The sequence below is a fragment of the Ranitomeya variabilis genome, chromosome 2 (assembly GCF_051348905.1).
Source record: "Ranitomeya variabilis isolate aRanVar5 chromosome 2, aRanVar5.hap1, whole genome shotgun sequence".
In the NCBI taxonomy this organism is placed as follows: Eukaryota; Metazoa; Chordata; class Amphibia; order Anura; family Dendrobatidae; genus Ranitomeya; species Ranitomeya variabilis.
Genome location: NC_135233.1, coordinates 538,745,145 through 538,767,165, shown reverse-complemented (window position 1 = coordinate 538,767,165; position 22,021 = coordinate 538,745,145). Strand labels below are relative to the sequence as shown.

The 22,021-nt window shown below is 43.5% G+C and overlaps 1 protein-coding gene across 3 annotated transcripts in view; it reads left to right on the top strand.

Annotated features, from left to right (window-relative positions):
• EDC4 (enhancer of mRNA decapping 4) overlaps positions 1-22,021 on the top strand; it is a 1,216,007-nt gene that overhangs the window by 780,130 nt on the left and 413,856 nt on the right. For all 3 annotated transcript variants that reach the window (XM_077288123.1, XM_077288125.1, XM_077288126.1), the window contains one exon: positions 16,742-16,907. In XM_077288123.1, coding sequence (XP_077144238.1) covers positions 16,742-16,907 — 166 coding nt within the window. The remainder of the gene's footprint in view (positions 1-16,741; positions 16,908-22,021) is intronic.

Genomic DNA, 22,021 nt, shown 5'->3' with positions numbered 1-22,021 from the left:
GGCACAGCTTTTAGTAATGGTTTTAGAAACCATTCTAGATACTGTGAAAGCAGTTCAGGTAAAGAATTTATCCCAGAAATGATAGGAGGACCAGGGGGCTCTGTTAAGGTCTTGTGGACTTTTGGCAGACTTTACCAGAAAGGAATTTCTGGATGTTCTGGAAAGAGCTTTTCTGCTCTCTTTTTTTACAAAATCCCCAATTCAACATACTTCCTTAAAAGGGAACTTAACCCCTTTCTGACCTCGGATGGGATAATACGTCCGAGGTCAGATACCGCGCTTTGATGCAGGGCTCCGTCGGTGAGCCCGCATCTAAGCCGGGACATGTCAGCTGTTTTGAACAGCTGACATGTGCTCGCAATGGGCGCGGGTAGAATCGCGATCTGCCCGCGCCTATTAACTAGTTAAATGCCGCTGTCAAACGCTGACAGCGGCATTTAACCGGCGCTTCCGTCCGGGCGGCCGGAAATGAGCGCATCGCTGACCCCCGTCACATGATCGGGGGTCAGCGATTCATCTGTATAGTAACCATAGAGGTCCTTGAGACCTCTATGGTTACTGATCCCTGGTAGCTGTGAGCGCCACCCTGTGGTCGGCGCTCATAGCACACCTGCATTTCTGCTGCATAGCAGCGATCTGATGATCGCTGCTATGTAGCAGAGCCAATCGCTTTGTGACAGCTTCTAGCCTCCCATAGAGGCTATTGAGCATGGCAAAAGTTAAAAAAAAAGTAAAAAAAAATACAAAAGTTTAAATCACCCCCCTTTCGCCCCATTTAAAATAAATCAATAAAAAAAATCAAACCTACACATATTTGGTATCTCCGCGTTCAGAATCGCCCGATGTATCAATAAAAAAAAAAGCATTAACCTGATCGCTAAACAGCGTAGCGAGAAAAAAATTTGGAAAGCCAGAATTACATTTTTTTGGTCGCCGCGACATTGCTTTAAAATGCAATAACGGGCGATCAAATGAACGTATCTGCACCGAAATGGAATCATTAAAAACGCCAGCTCGGCACACAAAAAATAAGCCCTAAACCGTCCCCAGATCCCGAAAAATAGAGACGCTACGGGTATCGGAAAATAACGCATATATATTATTTTTTTTTTAGCAAAGTTTGGGATTTATTACTTAGAAGATAAAAAATAACCTAGTCATGTTAGGTGTCTATGAACTCGTAATGACCTGGAGAATTATAGTGGCAGGTCAGTTTTAGCATTTAGTGAACCTAGCAAAAAAGCCAAACAAAAAACAAGTGTGGGACTGCACTTTTTTGCAATTTCACTGCACTTGGAATTTTTTTCCCGTTTTCTAGTACATGACGTGGTAAAACCAATGGTGTCGTTCAAAAGTACAACTTGTTTCGCAAAAAATAAGCCCTCACATGGCCATATTGGCGGAAAAAATGAAAAAGTTATGGCTCTGGGAAGGAGGGGAGCGAAAAACGAACACGGAAAAACAGAAAATCCCATTGGAATGAAGGGGTTAAATTTTATTTATATTTATAAAGGGGATTATCGTTAAGACAGTGGTAAGTATTAGAATCATTCAGTTGTCTCAAGGCTTCCAAAATGTAATATGTTTTATCCAATAGAACCTCCTGAAAACAGTATCATTCCAACCCTTCATGTCTTCCAAGGCATTAATTTCTGAGATTTTTAAACATTTTTGTGGTGCAGGATAGATTAAAGCTTCCACATCCTTAATTACCATATCATGAAAAAAGTCGATATTGTTTCCAGGAGATATGGGGGGCATAAAATTAGACTTGACTCCCCTTTTAAAAGGGATTTGAATATATGATCTTGAAGATTATCAGATTCTAAGGAAAAGTCCGGCTCAGTTATACTAATCAATGTAGAGACATCACACAAAAATTGTTTAGGATCGACATCTGAATATAATATAAATCCCAATGGCTCAATAAATGGGGGATTCTCACCTTAATAAGATCAATTTCTAATCCATATTTCAAATATCTACAAGCGTATTTTCGTTTTGTAGATTATATTTTCAATATTTGGGGTGGCTCTGAAGGAGAATTTATGGACTTTGTCCACTATTCGAAGGAGAATATTAGAATACCAATGAATCACAGAATTTTATTTCTTTTGTTAGAGGCGCTTGATTTTGTATTAACGCATAACGTCTTTTGGATAAGTGGAATAAGCAAATAGTCAGTACAGCGATGGGTACACCAGTCTCATGCTTTTTTGCGAATTTATTTCTCACACGGTTCGAAGAATTCTATATAGGATCAATTTCTAATCCATATTTAAAATATGTACAAGCATATTTTCGTTTTGTAGATGATATTTTCACTATTTGGGGTGTCTCTGAAGGAGAATTTATGGACTTTGTCAACTATTTGAATGAAGTGAATTGTGATAACATGCGCTTCAGGTCTTTCAATGGTGGAAATAGTTTAGATTTCCTTGATGTAAAATTTCAGGCAAAAAACAATTTTTAAAAACAGAAGTTTTTAGAAAACAAACCGCATCTAGAAACAATCTACATTTCAGGAGCGCTCATCCACCACATACAAAAGAAGGACTCCCATACAGTCAGATGCTAAGAATAAGGAAATTGAATAATGATGAGGCAGTTTACAATGCACAGATTTTGGACCTTAAAAAACATTTTTTAGAGAGAGGATATCCTGCGGTTTTGTTAGATGAAGCACATGAACGAGTGAACATATTTTCTTAATTAGATCTATTGAAACAAAGGGTTAAGAAATGGAACAACAATCAAGAACTAACAAAAAAAATTTACTTTTTGTTTCAATCATAGCCCAATGGATAGAGTTGTACATGCAGCTATAAGAAAGCACTGGCATCTTATTGATGTAGATTAAACTCTACATAAAGAAGGTAAATTAGTCCCACAATTTGCGTACAAGAGGACGCATAATATAGGTGACCTAGTGGTAAGTAATAGACTTTGTCCATCAGAAATTAATTGGTTGCCAGATTTTTCAGCCAAAGGAAACTATAAATGTGGCCATTGTAAATATTGTCATTTGCACTTGATAGAAAATCCCTTACAATTTGCTTCTATTAAACATAGAGTGCAAAATTATGTCTCATGTCAAACAAAATTTGTAGCATACATCATTTTCTGTCCATGTAGATATTTGTATGTTGGTAAAACAATTAAATCACTTACAGTACGGTTTGGTGAGCACTATAGATCCATTACTTCTGCAAAGGGTTCTTTACGACTGATTAAGCACATTCAAGATAATATCAATGCTAATCTTGAGGATTTGAGTTTTGCAGGGATGGAGAAAGTCAACTACCCACCCCAAGGAGGCAAATATGATAAAGCTTTGCTGAGGCAAGAAGCCCGAGGAATTCTGAAATCAAATGCGTAAGGTCCCTTGGGATGAAATGACCAGATTGACTTATCAGTATTTTTATAAGATTTATACATCTAAATTAAAATCCTCCTATGATAAATACTATGTTGTAAAGACCAATATTTTCTATGTTAATTAACATTGTCAGATTTGCTATGCCTTGCATTCTGCATTTGTATAACTTTTTTTTTTTTGTGTAAACCAGTCTGCTTTTAATATATTGTATATGCTATTTGTAAGGCCATAGGTCCTATAAAGGAAATGACCTGTAGTTAATCACTTCACCTGGACCTGTAGAAGCGAGTAAAGGCCCCGTCTCACATAGCGAGATCGCTAGCGAGATCGCTGCTGAGTCACTAGTTTTGTGACGCAACAGCGACCTCAGTAGCGATCTCGCTATGTGTGACACGTACCAGCGATCAGGCCCCTGCTGTGAGATCGCTGGTCGTGTCGGAATGGCCTGGACCTTTTTTTGGTCGTTGAGGTCCCGCTGACATCGCTGAATCGGTGTGTGTGACACCGATCCAGCGATGTCTTAACTGGTAACCAGGGTAAACATCGAGTTACTAAGCGCAGGGCCGCGCTTAGTAACCCGATGTTTACCCTGGTTACCAGCGTAAATGTAAAAAAAAAACAAACAGTACATACTCACCATCTGATGTCCGTCAGGTCCCCCGGCGTCTGCTTCCTGCTCTGACTGACTGCCGGCCGGAAAGTGAGAGCAGATCACAGCAGTGACGTCACCGCTGCGCTCTGCTCTCACTGTACGGCGGCTCAGTCAGAGCAGGAAGCAGACGGCAAGGGACCTGACGGACATCAGATGGTGAGTATGTACTGTTTGTTTTTTTTTGGTAACCAGGGTAAACATCGGGTTACTAAGCGCGGCCCTGCGCTTAGTAACCCGATGTTTACCCTGGTTACCCGGGTGCTGCAGGGGGACTTCGGCATCGTTGAAGACAGTTTCAACGATGCCGAAGTCTTCCCCTGATCGTTGGTCGCTGGAGAGAGCTGTCTGTGTGACAGCTCCCCAGCGACCACACAGCGACTTACCAACAATCACGGCCAGGTCGTATCGCTGGTCGTGATCGTTGGTAAATCGCTATGTGAGACAGGGCCTTAATCAGTCGTTGTCAGTCTTTCACCTCCCCCAGCATTCATCTCAAATCCTGCATGTCCTCTCCTTTGTCCATGGCACAAATGTGAAAAAAAGGACGTGTAACTTTTCACTTCAGCTTGGTGAGTGCTGCATTTTTTTCTTCATGAATCATTGGGACATTTGTTTTTTCATGCAAGCACCCGTATATTAGCTGAATACCTATACCGCAAAAAGTTCAGATAAATAGCTCTGTCTGTCTACAGTGGTGATTTGTGGTTCCCTAGTTGCCGTTCATTTTCTCTTTTGCTGGTCCCTTTTACTGCACCTGCTGTGTGGTTCTCTGTGCCCTTTAAATTCTAAAGCAACTCTCTAGAGTTAGTATATAGTATAGTAATGCCAGGTGCAAGTGCCCTAGAAAACAGTGCCCACATTTTGTCCCCTAGAAAGTAATATTGCCCTCTGTGTGCCCCTTTGACAGTCACAGTAACCGTAGTTCCCCTATAACAATAAGTGCCCACTTTACATTTATTAATATCCCTAGTCTCCCCCTGTACAGCTCCCCTATACACAATGATGCTCTCCTATACACAGTATAATTCCCCTTACTCTGTATATACTGACCCTTAGTATCCCCCAAACGGTTTAATTGTCCCACCACTGTATGATGCCCCCGTCATTGTAATCTCCACACTGTATGATGGCCCCCTAGATAGCCTCCATATAGTATAATGCACCAGATAGACCTCAGTATAGTATAATGCACTCCCCAGGCAGACTCTAATATAAGGGAGCCCCCCATAGGCAGGCGGTAATATAATGCACCCCCCAGAGAGACTCTGATATAATGCACCCCCCAGGCAGACGCTAATATAATGCAGCCCCCCCATAGGCAGACGCTAAAATAAGGCAGCCACCATAGTATCGTATGATGTACCTCCATAAAAAAATACAATATACTCACCTCTCTTCCTCCTCGTTCCTGCGCTGCTCCGAGTTCCTGCTCATCTCCTGACAGCAGGCGCTGGGTAGTGACATCATCGCACCCACTGTCAGTGTCGGTGTCAGTGATGTCAGATGCTGAGAGGGGGGAGATGGGGGGGAAGCATAACGCTCAGTCTCTCATCAATGCGGTCAGCTGTATCGGAATCTAGCCAATGCAGTTAAACCTGCAATTACGGGCGGGGGCTCACTGCTGGAACTGGACCCCCCACCGCCTGCTCAGGGGCCCCGTAGCGGCTGGGCAGGGCAGGGAGATCGATTCACCCTGCTCTGCCGCAGAATGTAACTGTATCGGTTTGCTGCGCACGCCGATGTAGTTACAGTAGCGTAGCTCCGGGTGTTCCCCCTCAGAGCGCGGGGCCCAGGGCAAACACACCCTCTGCCAAACCCCGATAGCTACGCTACTGATTTCAGTTCTTCAATACAATTTTACTTAATACCTAGCATTTCCAAAATGTCCACAATGGCTTTTTCAAAAATCCTTTTATATTTTTTAAAAGAGAAGAAAGCGCATCTTGTACAAATCAACCAAGACTAGGTGCTGTTGCAAAATTGAACACATATGGTGATTGTGCGTCTCAAGCACACCACTGGTTATGGTTGGTTATATGATCCTATTAGCTGCTGCTCCACCTACTGTATTCCATTTTATGTCCAGAATCAAAATGAAGGAATGGTGATGGTTGAGGTGATCTATTGAGTGCTGCCCAGGGTCATCCAGTCAAAAGTAGAAACATAGAATATTTTATAAAATTTACTTGCTACGCATTTAGAAGCCGTTCTTGCCACTTCAGGCAAAACATGAATATACCATATACAATGTGTTTAAATATACACCCTCGTGGGAGTCAGCTAGCAAATAAGGGAAATCAGGTGGTAATTAGATTATGCAAATAAGCTTCAAGGACATTCATGATGACTGTTAAAGCATGGTATGTTGAAAAGACAAGATCTAATATGAATATTTTAATTGTATATACATCTTATCATAAAACATAAAATATATATATAAAATCCATTGTTATTAATAATTCACATATCTCCTCAAAAAGGTACACAGAGTCTCAATCACCCCATGTATTTTCTATACATTAATTCGAGCCAGCTTAAACGTGGATAGCTTGAAGAACCTGTAAGATTACCTGTTGATCAATTTTTGCCTAAGGGTACCTTCACACGAAGCGACGCTGCAGCGATAGCGACAACGATGCCGATCGCTGCAGCGTCGTTGTTTGATCGCTGGGGAGCTGTCACACAGACCGCTCTCCAGCGACCAACGATGCCGAGGTCCCCGGGTAACCAGGGTAAACATCGGGTTGCTTAGCGCAGGGCCGCGCTTAGTAACCCGATGTTTACCCTGGTTACCAGCGTAAAAGTAAAAAAAAAACAAACAGTACATACTCACCTGCGCGTCCCCCAGCGTCTGCTTCCTGACACTGACTGAGCTCCGGCCCTAACAGCAGAGCGGTGACGTCACCGCTGTGCTTTCACTTTCACTTTAGGGCCGGCGCTCAGTAGTGTCAGAAAGCAGACGCTGGGGGACGCGCAGGTGAGTATGTACTGTTTGGTTTTTTTTACTTTTACGCTGGTAACCAGGGTAAACATCGGGTTACTAAGCGCGGCCCTGCGCTTGGTAACCCGATGTTTACCCTGGTTACCAGTGTAAAACATCGCTGGTATCGTTGCTTTTGCTTTCAAACACAACGATACACGGCGATCGGACGACCAAATAAAGTTCTGGACTTTATTCAGCGACATCACAGCAGGATCCTGAAAGCTGCTGCGTGTCAAACTAAACGATATCGCTAGCGAGGACGCTGCAACGTCACGGATCGCTAGCGATATCGTTACAAAGTCGTTTCGTGTGAAGGTACATTAACCTAACATTGCTTGTCAGCCGACACCCACGAGGGTGTATATAATGGTTTGAACACATTGTATATGGTATATTTATATTTTGCCTGAAGGAAAGGTAAGAGCTGCTCCGAAACGCATAGCAAATACATTTTATAAAATATTCTATGTTTCTGCTCTTAACTGGATGACCCTAGGCAGCGTTCAGTAGATCACCTGAACATCACCATTTATTTATTTTTTTTAGGATGTCAGAAGGGTTAAAAGTTTAGTAACAATTTAATTTTTTTAACAAAATGCTAAAAAACATTTCTTGAACCTCTTCATGACACTTGCCATGCACATGTACAGCGCCAAGCGAACTGTGTTCCTGCACACCGTAACAATCGCACGGGCACTCTCCCAGTATCGACGTGATCAACACTGGTGTCAGCGCTATGTGATAGTTGACAACCTGCAGTAACGTCCACGATCGGTGCTTGCACCGATTTTGGGAATTTAAAAGGAATCTGTCACCTCATTTTTGGCATATAAGCTGCAACAAACAAAAAACTTTAAAAAAAAATAAATAAAGCACGCATTTGGTATCGCTGTATAAACATATAAATATAAGTTTTTGTTATAATAGGGTATTCTATATAATATATTTTATATACCTATAAAACTGTTAAACTAGTTAACCACTTTGACGAACACCTTAAAAATATAAACATGGCAAATTACTATGCTTTTTCATCATACTAATGAACAAAAAGTAGAATAAAATGCAATCAAAACGTTGAATGTGAATAAAAATGGCGTCACTGAAAATATCATCTTGTCCTTCAAAATACAAGCTGCCATCCAGCTCATTAAGCTGAGAACCAAAAAAAAGCTATAGCTCTCAAAATAGAGCGATGCAAAAATTTTTTTTATAAAATTATTTTTATTGAGCAAAACCTGCAAAACACAAAAAAATTCTAGAAATGTGCCATTGCTGTAATAACCCTGGGCAGCACTCAGTAGATCACCTGAACCATCACCATTCCTTTATTTTGCATCTGGACACAAAATGGGATACAGCAGGTGGAGCAACAGCTAATAGGATCATATACCCAACCATAACCAGTGTTGTGCCATAGGTGAGCATCTGTTCAATTTTGCAACGGCACCTGGTCTTGGTTGATCCGCACAAGGTGATGCACTTTCTTCTTTTTCCCTTAAAAAAAAAATAAAAGGACTTTTGAAAAAAGTTGTTGTTTACATTTTGGAAATGCTTGGTATTAACTAAAATTACAGTATATATGTTTCTCACCTTTTGCAAAGTTTCTCATATTTTTATAAATAAACGCAGATCATATTGTTCTAAATTTACCACTACCATGTAGATTGATGAAAAAAACATCAAAATCGTAGGATTGGAAAAGGGATGGGGGGGTTGTGAGCCATGCATACAACTATGGAACGGGGGGGTTGTGAGCCATGAATACAACTATGGAACGGGGGGTTGTGAGCCATGCATACAACTATGGAACGGGGGGGTAGCCATGCATTCCAGGACGGGCGGGAGCCACACATACCACGACAGGACGGGCAGGAGCCACACATACCACGACAGGACTGGGGAGCCACACATACCAGGACAGCGACCAGGGGAGCCACATACCAGGACAGCGAGAGGGTAGCCACTCATACCAGGACAGCGACGGGGGGATCCACGCATACCAGGACAGGGATGAGGGGAAAATGTATGCTCGGCTTATAATCGAGTCAATAAGCTTACCCAGTTTTCTGTGGCAAAATTAGGTGCCTCAGCTTATACTCGGGTCGGCCTATACTTGAGTATATACAGTATTTTATGTAGGCTTCTAGTCCTCTCTGACTGTCACAGAAGTAAAAAATTTCTTTGATCTTTATGGTAAGTTTTGTGCAGTAAGCCATGTTAAAGTTTCAGTAGAGGGATTTTTTTTGTAATGTGAAAATAAGTTGTGGTTTAAGTTGTAACTGGTGGGGATCGAACCACTGTGGCACCCACAGATCTGCAGAATGGGGCAGTTTTATTCATAATAGAATGGAGCAGAAATGTGCGTGCTTTACGGACACTATTTTTTTTTCTTTGAGTGACTCAAATAAAAATTCTGCCTGTTAAGTGGATCCCAGTCATCCGACTGATAAATTTTAAACTATCCTTTGGATAGGGGGTGCTGTATTTTCACTGAACTACCCCTTTAACCTCTTAGTGACCGCTGAGTTTTCTTTTTGCGGTAGTCATTAAGGCAAACTTGTCGGCAGGATTGTGCACAGTAACCTACAGACAGTGTCAGGTTGGAGCCATTATGCTGATTAAAATGATACCTTGGTGGATGAAGTCCATCTTGTGAATGGTGTGCAATATTTATTTTCAGTTTTTAGTTAATGATATGCCCGTGCCTCAGGGCGGGCCTGAATTTGGGGTCTGCATGTGGTTCTCTGCTTAGTTATCCATAATGAAGACTGCTGACAGGTCACTGATCCTTCACTGACCTGCTCCCAGTTTACTTAATGAATATTGTATATACATGTTGAAAAAAAATAAATAAAACCCTTCTGCAGGCAGGCGTACGCTGTGGCACCTGCACTGCAGCCTAATCGAATGTGTATTGTGTATATAATTAATATATTTGAGGTTAAACTGATATTCAGAAAATGAAAATTGCAGCCGCCACACTTGCGCTGCAGCAGCTATCGGTGATCAGCTAGTGCTCAGGCGCCGGAGGCGTCATCTAGCTATAGAAAAAAAATTTCCTCCTCCAAGATAACACCGCCTGCACTTTTGTAGCTATCTAATTTTCGGCGGTATTCAAATAATGTGCTTAGTGTAGCTAAAAGTCAAAATTAACAGACTTTAATAGGTCAGGTCATATTGACCCGAACAACACAAGTGTATAGCCAGTAAGAACAGAAGAGCAGGGTTAAACAAAATCTGCATTTCAAAATCCCAATGGCCCTCTTTTCCTTCTGGTCCCTGCCATGTGCTCAAATAGTAATGTGCAAGCATATATGAGGTATTGCCACATTTTGTATAAATTCTTTTACAAATCTTTGATTTTCCAATATTATACTGTATAAGAATTAAAAATTTTATTTTAGTCTAAAGTAAAATTATTTTTGTTGAAGAAATGTCTTTTTTTTTTGGTTTTCATTGCCCACTGTGAAACACCTGTGGGTTCAGAATGCTAGCTACACTTCTAAGTGAATCTCTTGAGGGTATAGTTTCCAAAATAGTGTCACTGGTGTGGAAATTTGAGGGGTTTAGGCACCTCTGGCCCTGTGATAATGCAACACAGTGCCTTCAATCTATTCCAGCCAAGTTTTCGCTCCAAAAATAAAATAACACTTTTTTCCCTTCCGGGCCTTGCCATGTGCCCAGACATTAATTTTCCACCAGATACAGTACAGACCAAAAGTTTGGACATGCCTTCTCATTTAAAGATTTTCTGTATTTTCATGACTATGAAAATTGTAAATTGACACTGAAGGCATCAAAACTATGAATTAACACGTGGAATTATATACTTAACAAAGAAGTGTGAAACAACTGAAAATATGTCTTATATTCTAGGTTCTTCAAAGTAGCCACCTTTTGCTTTGATGACTACTTTGCACACTTTTGGCATTCTCTTCATGAGCTTCAAGAGGTAGTCACAGAAAATGGTTTTCACTTCACAGGTGTGCCTTGTCAGCAGGGGCGTAATTGCCACTAGGCACTTGAGGGCACGTGCCTAGGGCGGGGACGATGCGGGGGGCAGCACCTGAGCAAGTTTTTTTTTAAAGTCCTGGGTCACCTCCCGACTGACCGTCCCCACACCCCCCCCCGCCTGCCTGCCTGCCCAGCTGACTCCCACCCTCCTTGAAGACGTTACTCACCCTGTTCCAGCGATGCCTGGTCTCAGCATCTGTAGCGCGTCCTGAGTGAGCAGTCACATGGTACCGCTCATTAAGGTCATGAATATGGGCATATTCATGACCTTAATGAGCGGTACCACATGACCGCTCACTCAGGAAGAAGGTGCTGCGCCGGGAGTCGGGACAGAGCCAGAGGGATGTCGGCGCGGCCGCGTAGTGTGGGACAGGTGAGTATGAGGGAAAGGGGACGGGGGGATGGAGGAGGACGGTAAGCCCGCCCTTCAAGATGGGAGAAGGAGCTGGAGCGAGGGGGTGGAGAGATGAGCCATGCATACGGGGGGAATATGAGCCATGCATACAGGAGGGGGAATATGAGCCATGCATACAAGAGGTGGGGGGGAATTATGAGCCATGCATACAGGGGGAGGGGGAATATGAGCCATGCATAAAGGAGGGGGGATATGAGCCATGCATACAGGAGGGGGGGATATGAGCCATGCATACAGGAGGAGGGGGAATTGTTATGACCTGGTGGTTAAGGAGCAACACTGATATGACCTGGTGGTTAAAGAGCAACATGGGACGAGCTCTGAGGAGGTGGCATCTATACTGACCGCAGTTCCTAATTCTAACACCAACACTAGAAATAGCCGTGGGATGTTCCTGTCACTCCCTAGACACCTCGTCACAGCCTGAGAACTAACTACCCCTAAAGATGGAAACAGAAAGCTATCTTGCCTCAGAGAAAACCCCCAAAGGAAAGATAGCCCCTTACAAATATTGACTGTGAGTGGAGAGGGAAATGGCATACACAGAAATGAAAACAGATTTTAGCAAAGGAGGCCAATACTAATCTAGATAGACAGAACAGGAAAGGATACTGTGCGGTCAGTATTAAAAACTAAAAATCCACGCAGAGTTTACAAAAATGATCTCCACACCGACTCACGGTGTGGAGGGCAAATCTGCTTCCCCAGAGCTTCCAGCTAGCCTGAATATATCATAATGACAAGCTGGACAAAAGGAAACATAACATGAGCTGAGCAATAAAGTCCACAGCAAATGGACAACCAAAGAACTAGCAAAAACTTATCTTTTGCTGAAATGGACAGGCTATAAGAGAAATCCAAGGAGAGATCTGAATCCAACCCAGAAACATTGACTGCTGGCATGAACTGAAGACCAGAGCCAGGTTAAATAGCAAAGCCAGGAGAGACGATCAGTGAAAGCAGCTGCTACAGCTAAACTCAAGGAGCAGCAGTTCCACTCGAAACCACCAGAGGGAGCCCAAGGGCAGAACTCACAAAAGTACCATTCACAACCACAGGAGGGAGCCCAAAAACGGAATTCACAGCAGGGAATATGAACCATGCATACAGGAGGGAATGGGGAATATGAGCCATGCATACAGGAGGGGGGATATGAGCCATGCATACAGGAGGGGGGATATGAGCCATGCATACAGGAGGGGGGATATGAGCCATGCATACAGGAGGGGGGGATATGAGCCATGCATACAGGAGGGGGGGATATGAGCCATGCATACAGGAGGGGGGATATGAGCCATGCATACAGGGGGGGAATTATGAGCCATGCATACAGGGGGGAATTATGAGCCATGCATACAGGAGGTGGGGGGAATTATGAGCCATGCATACAGGAGGGGGGATATGAGCCATGCATACAGGAGGGGGGAATATGAGCCATACATACAGGAGAAGGGATATGAGCCATGCATATGGGATGGTAGGTGTTATGACCTGGTGGTTAGGTGCACCAGAAATGACCTGATAGTTAAACACGGAATCGGGACGAGCTCTGGGGAAATGGGAACTCTGCTGACCGCAAACCCTACTCCTCTCAACACAACAAGAAATAGCCGTGGAGCGTGCCTGACTCTGCCTAGACGCCTCTTCACAGCCTAAGAGCTATCTTCCCCTAAAGAAAGGAAACAAAGCCTCACTTGCCTCAGAGAAATTTCCCCAAAGGCAAAAGCAGCCCCCCACAAGTATTGACTGTGAGATAAGAGGAAATCACAAACACAGGATGAAATAGGTTTTAGCAAAGAGAGGCCAGTCTAACTAAACAGATTGAGGATAGAAAAGGGATATTTGCGGTCAACACAAAAAGCTACAAAAACCACGCAGAGTGTGCAAAAAATACCCCCGCACCGACTCACGATGCGGTGGTGCCACTCTGCACCCCCAGAGCTTCCAGCTAGCCAGATAGTTTCATGAAAGCAAGCTGGACTAGAACTTAGCAAGAAAAACCATATGTAACAAATGAACAAGCAGGAACTTAGCTTGTGCTGGAGTAGACAGGTCCACCGAAAGATCCAGGAGAAATCTGAACCAGTACTAGAACATTGACAGCTGGCATCTAGTAACGATCTGAGTGGAGTTAAATAGAAAATCCAGCCTAGCCCCAAACGAGGGCAGCTGGAGAAGGAATCTCAGAACCAGCAGCTCCACTCACAGCCACCAGAGGGAGTCCACGGACAGAACTCACCGAAGTACCATTCATGACCACAGGAGGGAGCTCGAGAACGGAATTCACAACAGGTAGGGACATGAGCCATGCATACAAGATGGGGGGATATGAGCCATGCATACAGGATGGGGGGAGATGAGCCATGCATACAAGATGGGAGGGGCCATTATACAGTATGGAACATCATGTGTGGCCATTATACAGTATGGAGCATCATGTGTGGCCAATGGCCATTTTACAGTATATAGCATCATGTGTGGCCATTATACAGTATGGAGCATCATGTGGCCATTATACAGTATGGAGCATCATGTGTGGCCATTATACAGTATGGAGCATCATGTGTGGCCATTTTACAGTATTGAGCATCATGTGTGGCCATTATACAGTATGGAGCATCAAGTGTGGCCATTATACAGTATGGAGCATCATGTGTGGCCATTATACAGTATGGAGCATCATGTGTGGCCATTATACAGTATGGAGCATCATGTGTGGCCATTATACAGTATGGAACATCATGTGTGGCCATTTTACAGTATGGAGCATCATGTGTGGCCATTATACAGTATGGAGCATCATGTGTGGCCATTATACAGTATGGAGCATCATGTGTGGCCATAATTTTTTTTTGTTTATAATTATTGTATATGAAACCGTGTGATCAACAGTGCTAAATGTGTGTGATTGGGACGTGGATATGGGTGTGATTGGGACGTGGATATGGGTGTGACTAGTTGTGAAATGGGTGTGGTCAGAGGTGTGGCCTAAAATATGCCACGGCGCACTACGCGCGCCACGAACTTATACCTCTTTCCCTTCATAAGTTGGGAGGTATGGTACCGCATTTGCCAGATCACAGCAAGTGCCGCAAATCCCATAGGGAATGAATGAGGCCGAACGCAGTGTTGCCATAAGTGATCCGTTACGCGGCAGATGCAGAAAAACTGCCCGAATCTGCTGCAAAAGGCTACTTTCACATCAGCGATTCTTGCCAAAGTCACTGCCGATAGTGTCATACTCACCAAAGGGGGAGGCAGCACTAAAAGTGCCTAGGGCAGCAGAAACTAAACACGGTTCTGCCTGTCAGGTTTGATAAGTGGGATTTCTTGCCTTATAAATGGGGTTGGGACCATCATTTGTGTTGTGCAGAAGTCTGGTGGATACACAGCTGATAGTCCTATTGAATAGACTGTAAGAATTTGTATTATGGCAAGAAAAAAGCAGCAGAAGTAAAGAAAAACGAGTGGCCATCATTACTTTAAGAAATGAAAGTCAGTTAGTCCGAAAAATTGGGAAAACTTTGAAAGTGTCCCCAAGTGCAGTGGCAAAAACCATCAAGCACTACAAAGAAACTGGCTCACATGAGGACCGCCCCAGGAAAGAAAGACCAAGAGTCACCTCTGCTTCTGAGGATAAGTTTATCCAAGTCACCAGCCTCAGAAATTGCAGGTTAACAGCAGCTCAGATCAGTGATCTGGTCAATGCCACACAGAGTTCTAGCAGCAGACATATCTCTACAACAACTGTTAAGAGGAGACTTTGTGCAGCAGGCATTCATGGTAAAATAGCTGCAAGGAAACCACTGCTAAGGACAGGCAACAAGCAAAAGATACTTGTTTGGGCTAAAGAACACAAGGAATGGACTTTAGACCAGTGGAAATCTGTGCTTTGGTCTGATGAGTCCAAATTTGAGATCTTTGGTTCCAACCACCGTGTCTTTGTGCGACGCAGAAAAGGTGATGGTGTGGGGGTGGTTTGCTGGTGACACTGTTGGGGATTTATTCAAAGTTGAAGGCATACTGAGCCAACATGGCTACCACAGCATCTTGCAGCGGCATGCTATTCCATCCGGTTTGCGTTTAGTTGGACCATCATTTATTTTTCAACAGGACAATGACCCCAAACACACCTCCAGGCTGTGTAAGGGCTATTTGACCAAGAAGGAGAGTGAATGGGGTGCTACACCAGATGACCTGGCCTCCACAGTCACCAGGCCTGAACCCAGTCGAGACGGTTTGGGTTGAACTGGACCGCAGAGTGAAGGCAAAAGGGCCAACAAGTGCTAAGCATCTCTGGGAACTCCTTTAAGACTGTTGGAAGACCATTTCCGGTGACTACCTCTTGAAGCTCATCAAGAGAATGCCAAGAGTGCAAAGCAGTCATCAAAGCAAAAGGTGGCTATTTTTTTCATTCCATTTTGCAAGAATTCCTGTGAAGAACCTTTTGGCTATGTGCACACGTAAGAAAAGAGGTGCAGAATTTTCTGCACAAAATCTGCATCTCCTGGCAGAATCCGCAGCTGCGTTTTTTATGCGTTTTTAGTACGTTTTTTTTGTGTTTTTAGTGCAGATTTTATTTCTTATAATGGAGGGGTGCAGAAACGCTGCAGAACTGCACAAAAGAAGTGACATGCACTTCTTTCAAATCTGCAGCGTTTCTGCGCAGATTTTTCTGCACCACGTGCACAGCTTTTTTCACATTGATTTACATTGTACTGTAAATCACAGTGCAGTTCTGCAGTGTTTCTGCTGCAGAAAAATCTGCTGCAGATCTGCACCAATTCTGCACTTAATCTGCATCAACAAACTAAAATGACATTTGAAAAACTTATGGCAAATGTTATGTATTAACTAGTTTGTGTGGTATGTAAACAAAGTTTGAAAATTCCTGATTTTTTTTAACGTTTTCTTCAATTAACAGATATTTTTACAAAAAACTGCAAAACACAAAGTGCAAGCAAGTGAAGTGCTGCACAATATTTTGGCACATAATTTTATTAATAATTAATATGCTAATGGGGAGTTTGAGATCAGAATGATGCTTCAACTGTGAATGAAATTATTAAACATTTTCCTCTTCTATCGTGTTTTAAAAGATTCATATTTTGGATAACACACTTAAAAGTTTTAACGCTTTGGCTTGTTTGAAAAACACTTGTGAAGGATTATAATTGTAACTATTGAAATGGTGTTAACTGCATAAAAGACTGTCCCATTTTAACATGATTTTTTTGTTTTTTAGTTTTTTTTTTTAAACTACCGTGAATTATGTATATATTTTTTCTTTTGCAGAGCATAACAGATGCTATTGGTCGATCAGTTGCTGATGCACTAAATATAACGATCCATACAGCATATAGAGAAGCTTTCCAACATACTACCCTTCCAGCATTTGAGAAGGGTTGTCAGTCCATGTTTCAGCAAATAAACAGCAGCTTCAAGCAAGGCACCCAAGAGTGTAAGTTTTTGAATTTTTAATATATTATACATTGTTTTAAATATTTTCTCTTTCTAGAAGGAAAAAAAAACCTGTAATTGTAATGCCACCGATGTACATAGGGGAGATGTGTCTGAATGATGTGAGCACAACTCTCTGTACAAGCAATGGATGATGGATTATTTGCTATCCTCTCTTCTACAGCCTTACCAGCTGTACATAGATAATCCAAGGTCAAATATGCCAGAGGTGTATCTAGGGGGGGGGGGGGGGGTGTTAGCTGCGGCATGTGCTCAGGACGCAGCCAGCAGGGGGCACAGTCAGGCCACGGCGGACCGAATTGTTTCCCCTGGCAGCTGCATTCTGCCTCCCCGTGACTTGGTGTCAGCCGTTGTCTGAGCCGGCTGTCAAGCTGGCAGCCGGCACCGAGAGGCTGCAGCGTGCCGGCTCAAAGTACAGTGAACAATCGTACTTGCGTCTTACCTCCGTGTCAGAGAGACGACAGCAGCGTGATCAGGTCATGTGATCATGCTGCTGACGTCACTCGCCGGCACGCAGAAGTGAGAGGAGGATCAGTGGTAAGTGCTCCACCACCAGTGCAAAGATTCAGCATAGAGGGGGGAGATTCATACTTCATGTATGGGGTGATTTATTCTTTATCTATGGGTGAATTTATTCTTTGTCTGGGGATCTGTACTGCGTGGAGGGGGATCTATTTTATGTGTGTGGGGGGATTTATCCTTTGTCTGTGGGGGGGATTAATTCTATATCTGTTGGGGGGATGTATTCAGTGTGGAAGGGGGGATATTTGCAGTGTTGAGAGGGATTCATTCCATGTGCGAGGGTGATGGGATTTGTGCCGAGACAGTATGGGGTAAATATGTGATGAGACAGTATGGTTAACCTGGGGACACACATGAGGATGGAGGGGGAAACGTGTGAGTAGACAGTATGAGGGGAGAAAAGTGTGAGAGGGCACTGAATATTGACTGAGTAGTGTCGGGGACAGTGTGAGGGCACAACCAGAAGGGAACAGTATAATGCCCAGGAGGTGGCGTGTGATGAGGGTGCACATTATAGAGACTGGGCCCTATAGGAGGGAGACAGTGTGAGAGGACCGTTTAGAGAGGGGTCCCAATATGGAAAGGAGAGGGCAGTGTGGGGGTCATATTTTGTGCAGGGAATACAGTGAGGGGCAATTATTTCTGGGGCTCAATATAGGGCAGATATTTTTATTCGGGAGCTTTATAATGACACTTCTATCTTTAATCCCCTTTCTGACCTCGGACGGGATAGTACGTCTGAGGTCAGAAGCCCCGCTTTGATGTGGGCTTCGGCGGTGAGCCCGCATCAAAGCCGGGACATGTCAGCTGTTTTGAACAGCTGACATGTGCCCGTAATAGGCGTGGGCAGAATCGCGATCTGCCCGCGGTTATTAACTAGTTAAATGCCGCTGTCAAACGCAGACAGCTGCATTTAACTACCGCGGGCTGCCGGGAATGATGGCATCGCCGACCCCCGTCACATGATCGGAGGTCGGCGATGCTTCAAAATAGTAACCATAGAGGTCCTTGAGACCTCTATGGTTACTGATCCCCGGCAGCTGTGAGCGCCACCCTGTGGTCGGCGCTCACAGCACACCTGATTTTCTGCTACATAGCAGCGAACAGCAGATCGCTGCTATGTAGCAGAGGCGATCGCGCTGTGCCTGCTTCTAGCCTCCCATGGAGGCTATTAAAGCATGGCAAAAGTAAAAAAAAAAAAAAAAAAAGGTAAAAAAATGTGAAAAAAATAAAAGTTTAAATCACCCCCCTTTCGCCCCAATCAAAATAAATCAATAAAAAAAAAATCAAACCTACACATATTTGGTATTGCCGCGTTCAGAATCGCCCGATCTATCAAATAAAAAAAAGCATTAGCCTGAAAGCTTAACGGCGTAGCGAGAAATAAATTTGAATCACCAGAATTACGTTTTTTTGGGTCGCCGCGACATTGCATTAAAATGCAATAACGGGCGATCAAAAGAACGAATCTGCACCAAAATGCTATCATTAAAAACGTCAGCTCGGCACGCAAAAAATAAGCCCTCAACCGACCCCAGATCATGAAAAATGGAGACGCTACGAGTATCGGAAAATGGCACGTTTTTTTTTTTTTTAATTTTTAGCAAACTTTGGAATTTTTTTTCACCACTTAAGTAAAAAATAACCTAGTCATGTTAGGTGTCTATGAACTAGTACTGAAAATGGAAAACGGAAAATCCCAAGGTCATGAAGGGGTTAAGAACATTGTGTGGGGATGTACTGCAGAAAACCAGAGAAGATAGGAGTCTGCAGAGATGAGATGTGGATGAGAAAAGTCATCATGGGGTCTGGACAAGATGAAGAAGAGAGAGACTCCAGAGACAACGTCATTTATCAGGCACCTGGATGTAAATGTTTTTTCTTTGTGATACTGACTAATTCTCATGTTTTTATTTGTTAGGAGCATTAAAGGGGATGTCCAGGTTTGTGATGAGTCTGCAGTCATTCTATGTGACTCTAGACTTCTTAACTCTCACAGTGCGCACTGCACGCTGTCAGAATTATCTCATGCCAGTAACTTGCATAAATGCAGTCACATACCGACAAGACAACTCAATGAAAATTAATTTAGCAAGGCCAGACATGTCTAGTCAGAATGTGGACAGAAGTATACAAATCAAGTGCTTGTGCTGACATGACCGTCCACTCTTGTCACCGGCACGAGATAATCCTAAAAGTGTGCAGTGCATGCGCTGTAAGAATTCAGAAGCCTGCAGTCACAGAGTGAGCCTTTAATTATAAAAGGAAGCCCTGCAGCCAATCCAAACAGTTGGCCGCTTCACTCATTTGCAATTTTCATACTTACTGTCACCTGACAACGAGCTTCTCTTCCTACGTTTCTCAGTTTTTCACTGAACATTGGAAGAATTAGGGAGGGCGGCTTGTCAGAAAGTGAATAAGTGTGCAAATCGCATATGGGATTGGTGGGAGTGGACGTCAAACTGAATTGCCAGAAAACCTAGATACACCTCTGGAAGATAGGGTGGATAAACTTTTTTGTAGTTTGACTGTAGCTTGACAAATGATGAGGTGAAGATGTCCTGAGAAGATTAAGGGAATAATGTTTGGTGAAATATCTGCAATTTTTTTTCCCTTTTTATACTTCTTTCCTACTAACCTTTTCACAAGCATGTCCTCAAGGTGCAGTATATGTATACGGTGTGATGATCGTATTAGCGCACTCAGCACTGCCATCATCAGATGCTGGGTTCAGCGCTATATGATGCGGCTGTCAGTAGTGACAGCGACTTAGAGGGGCATTGCAGAGCGAATGAGCTCTTTCTCTACTTTCATCTGCACAAAGCAATTGCTCCCACGTTTTGCCGATGGTCTCTATTCTATGATGACCCCAGGCCGAAACATGGTTGTGGAGTCACCCAGGGACTGTGGCCTGTAAGATCCTGCTCAGAGCAGGAGTTGGCATGCCTCCTCCCTGTTTGAGACACGCTGATCTAGTGCCCTGCAATGCAAAAGCACTGTAGAGTATTAGATAAGCGATCAGGGCAGGGAAAAGTTGATGTCCCATCCTGGGACAATGTAAGAAAAAAGTTATTAAAAATTGTAAAAATATTCAATCACAATATGGAACAAAAAATAAACAAATATGAATCCAATAAATTTCTTTATGTAAAAACAATAATAAACAAAGGACACATATTTGTATTGCCGCGTTCGAAAGGACCCAACGTATATATCTCCTACTAGTTAACATCTTAAGTGAACACCGTTAAAAAAAATAAAATAAAATAAAAATGGACTAAAACACGGTGAAAAAGGTGAATGTAAATAAAAATAGTTTCACATAAAATATCACTGAAAAGAAAAGTTATAGCTCTCAGAATAAGTGATGTAAAATTAAGTTTCTTTCTATAAAATAGTTTTTATTGTGTGAAGGCGGCAAAACATTAAAAGGATACAAAAGCGGTATCACTGTAATTGTTCTGACCCAAAGAATAAAGCAGCTTTATCAATTTTACCACGCACAAAAAAAAAATTCCTGAATTGCTGGTTTATATTTATTCTGCCTCACAAAAATCTGAATAGAAAGCAATCAAAAAATTCAATGGGCCCGAAAATGGTACTGAAGGGAAACGGGGTCCGCTAGCTATGACCGCATGGACCAGGGATCGATCCGTCTAACCCCTTAGTGACAGAGCCAATTTTGTACCTAATGACTGGGCCAATTTTTACAATTCTGACCACTGTCACTTTATGAGGTTATAACACTAAAACGCTTTAACCCCTTTCTGACATCTGACGTACTATCCCGTCGAGGTGGGGTGGGCCCGTATGACCACCGATGGGATAGTACGTCATATGCGATCGACCGCGCTCACGGGGGGAGCACGGCCGATCGCGGCCGGGTGTCAGCTGCCTATCGCAGCTGACATCCGGCACTATGTGCCAGGAGCGGTCACAGACCGCCCCCGGCACATTAACCCCCAGCACACTGCGATCAAACATGATCGCGGTGTACCGGCGGTACAGGGAAGCATCGCGCAGAGAGGGGGCTCCCTGCGGGCTTCCCTGAGACGATCGGTACAAGGTGATGTACTCACCTTGTACCGAGCGTCTTCTCCCTGCAGTCCCCAGATCCAAAATGTCTGTGGGGCTGCATCCGGGTCCTGCAGGGAGTACTTCCGGGTCAGGGTCCGGAGCAGGCTGCAGAGCAGCCTGTGTTGTGAACTCTGTTTTCAGGCTCCCTCTTGTGGTCACTGGTGGTATGGTGTGACTTTTGCTTTGGGCTCCCCCTGGTGGCTTTGTTTGTTATCCTGCTGGTCTCTGGCTATCAGCTGGTTCATTATCCTCTGGGAGGTTCCTATATAGCTCTGTTTTGCTTCCACTTGTTGCCGGCTGTCGATGTAATCAGTGCTACTCAGATTCCTTCTGACTACCTTGCTCCCAGTCCATCCAGGACAAGCTAAGTTTTAACCAAACACTGTAAAGTAACACACTGGCGCTATGTACTGGCCCGAACCTTCAGCTGCAAACACCTTGGCACGAAGTGTGCAACCCTGCCAAACAATATTGAAATTAGAACAACAAACAACA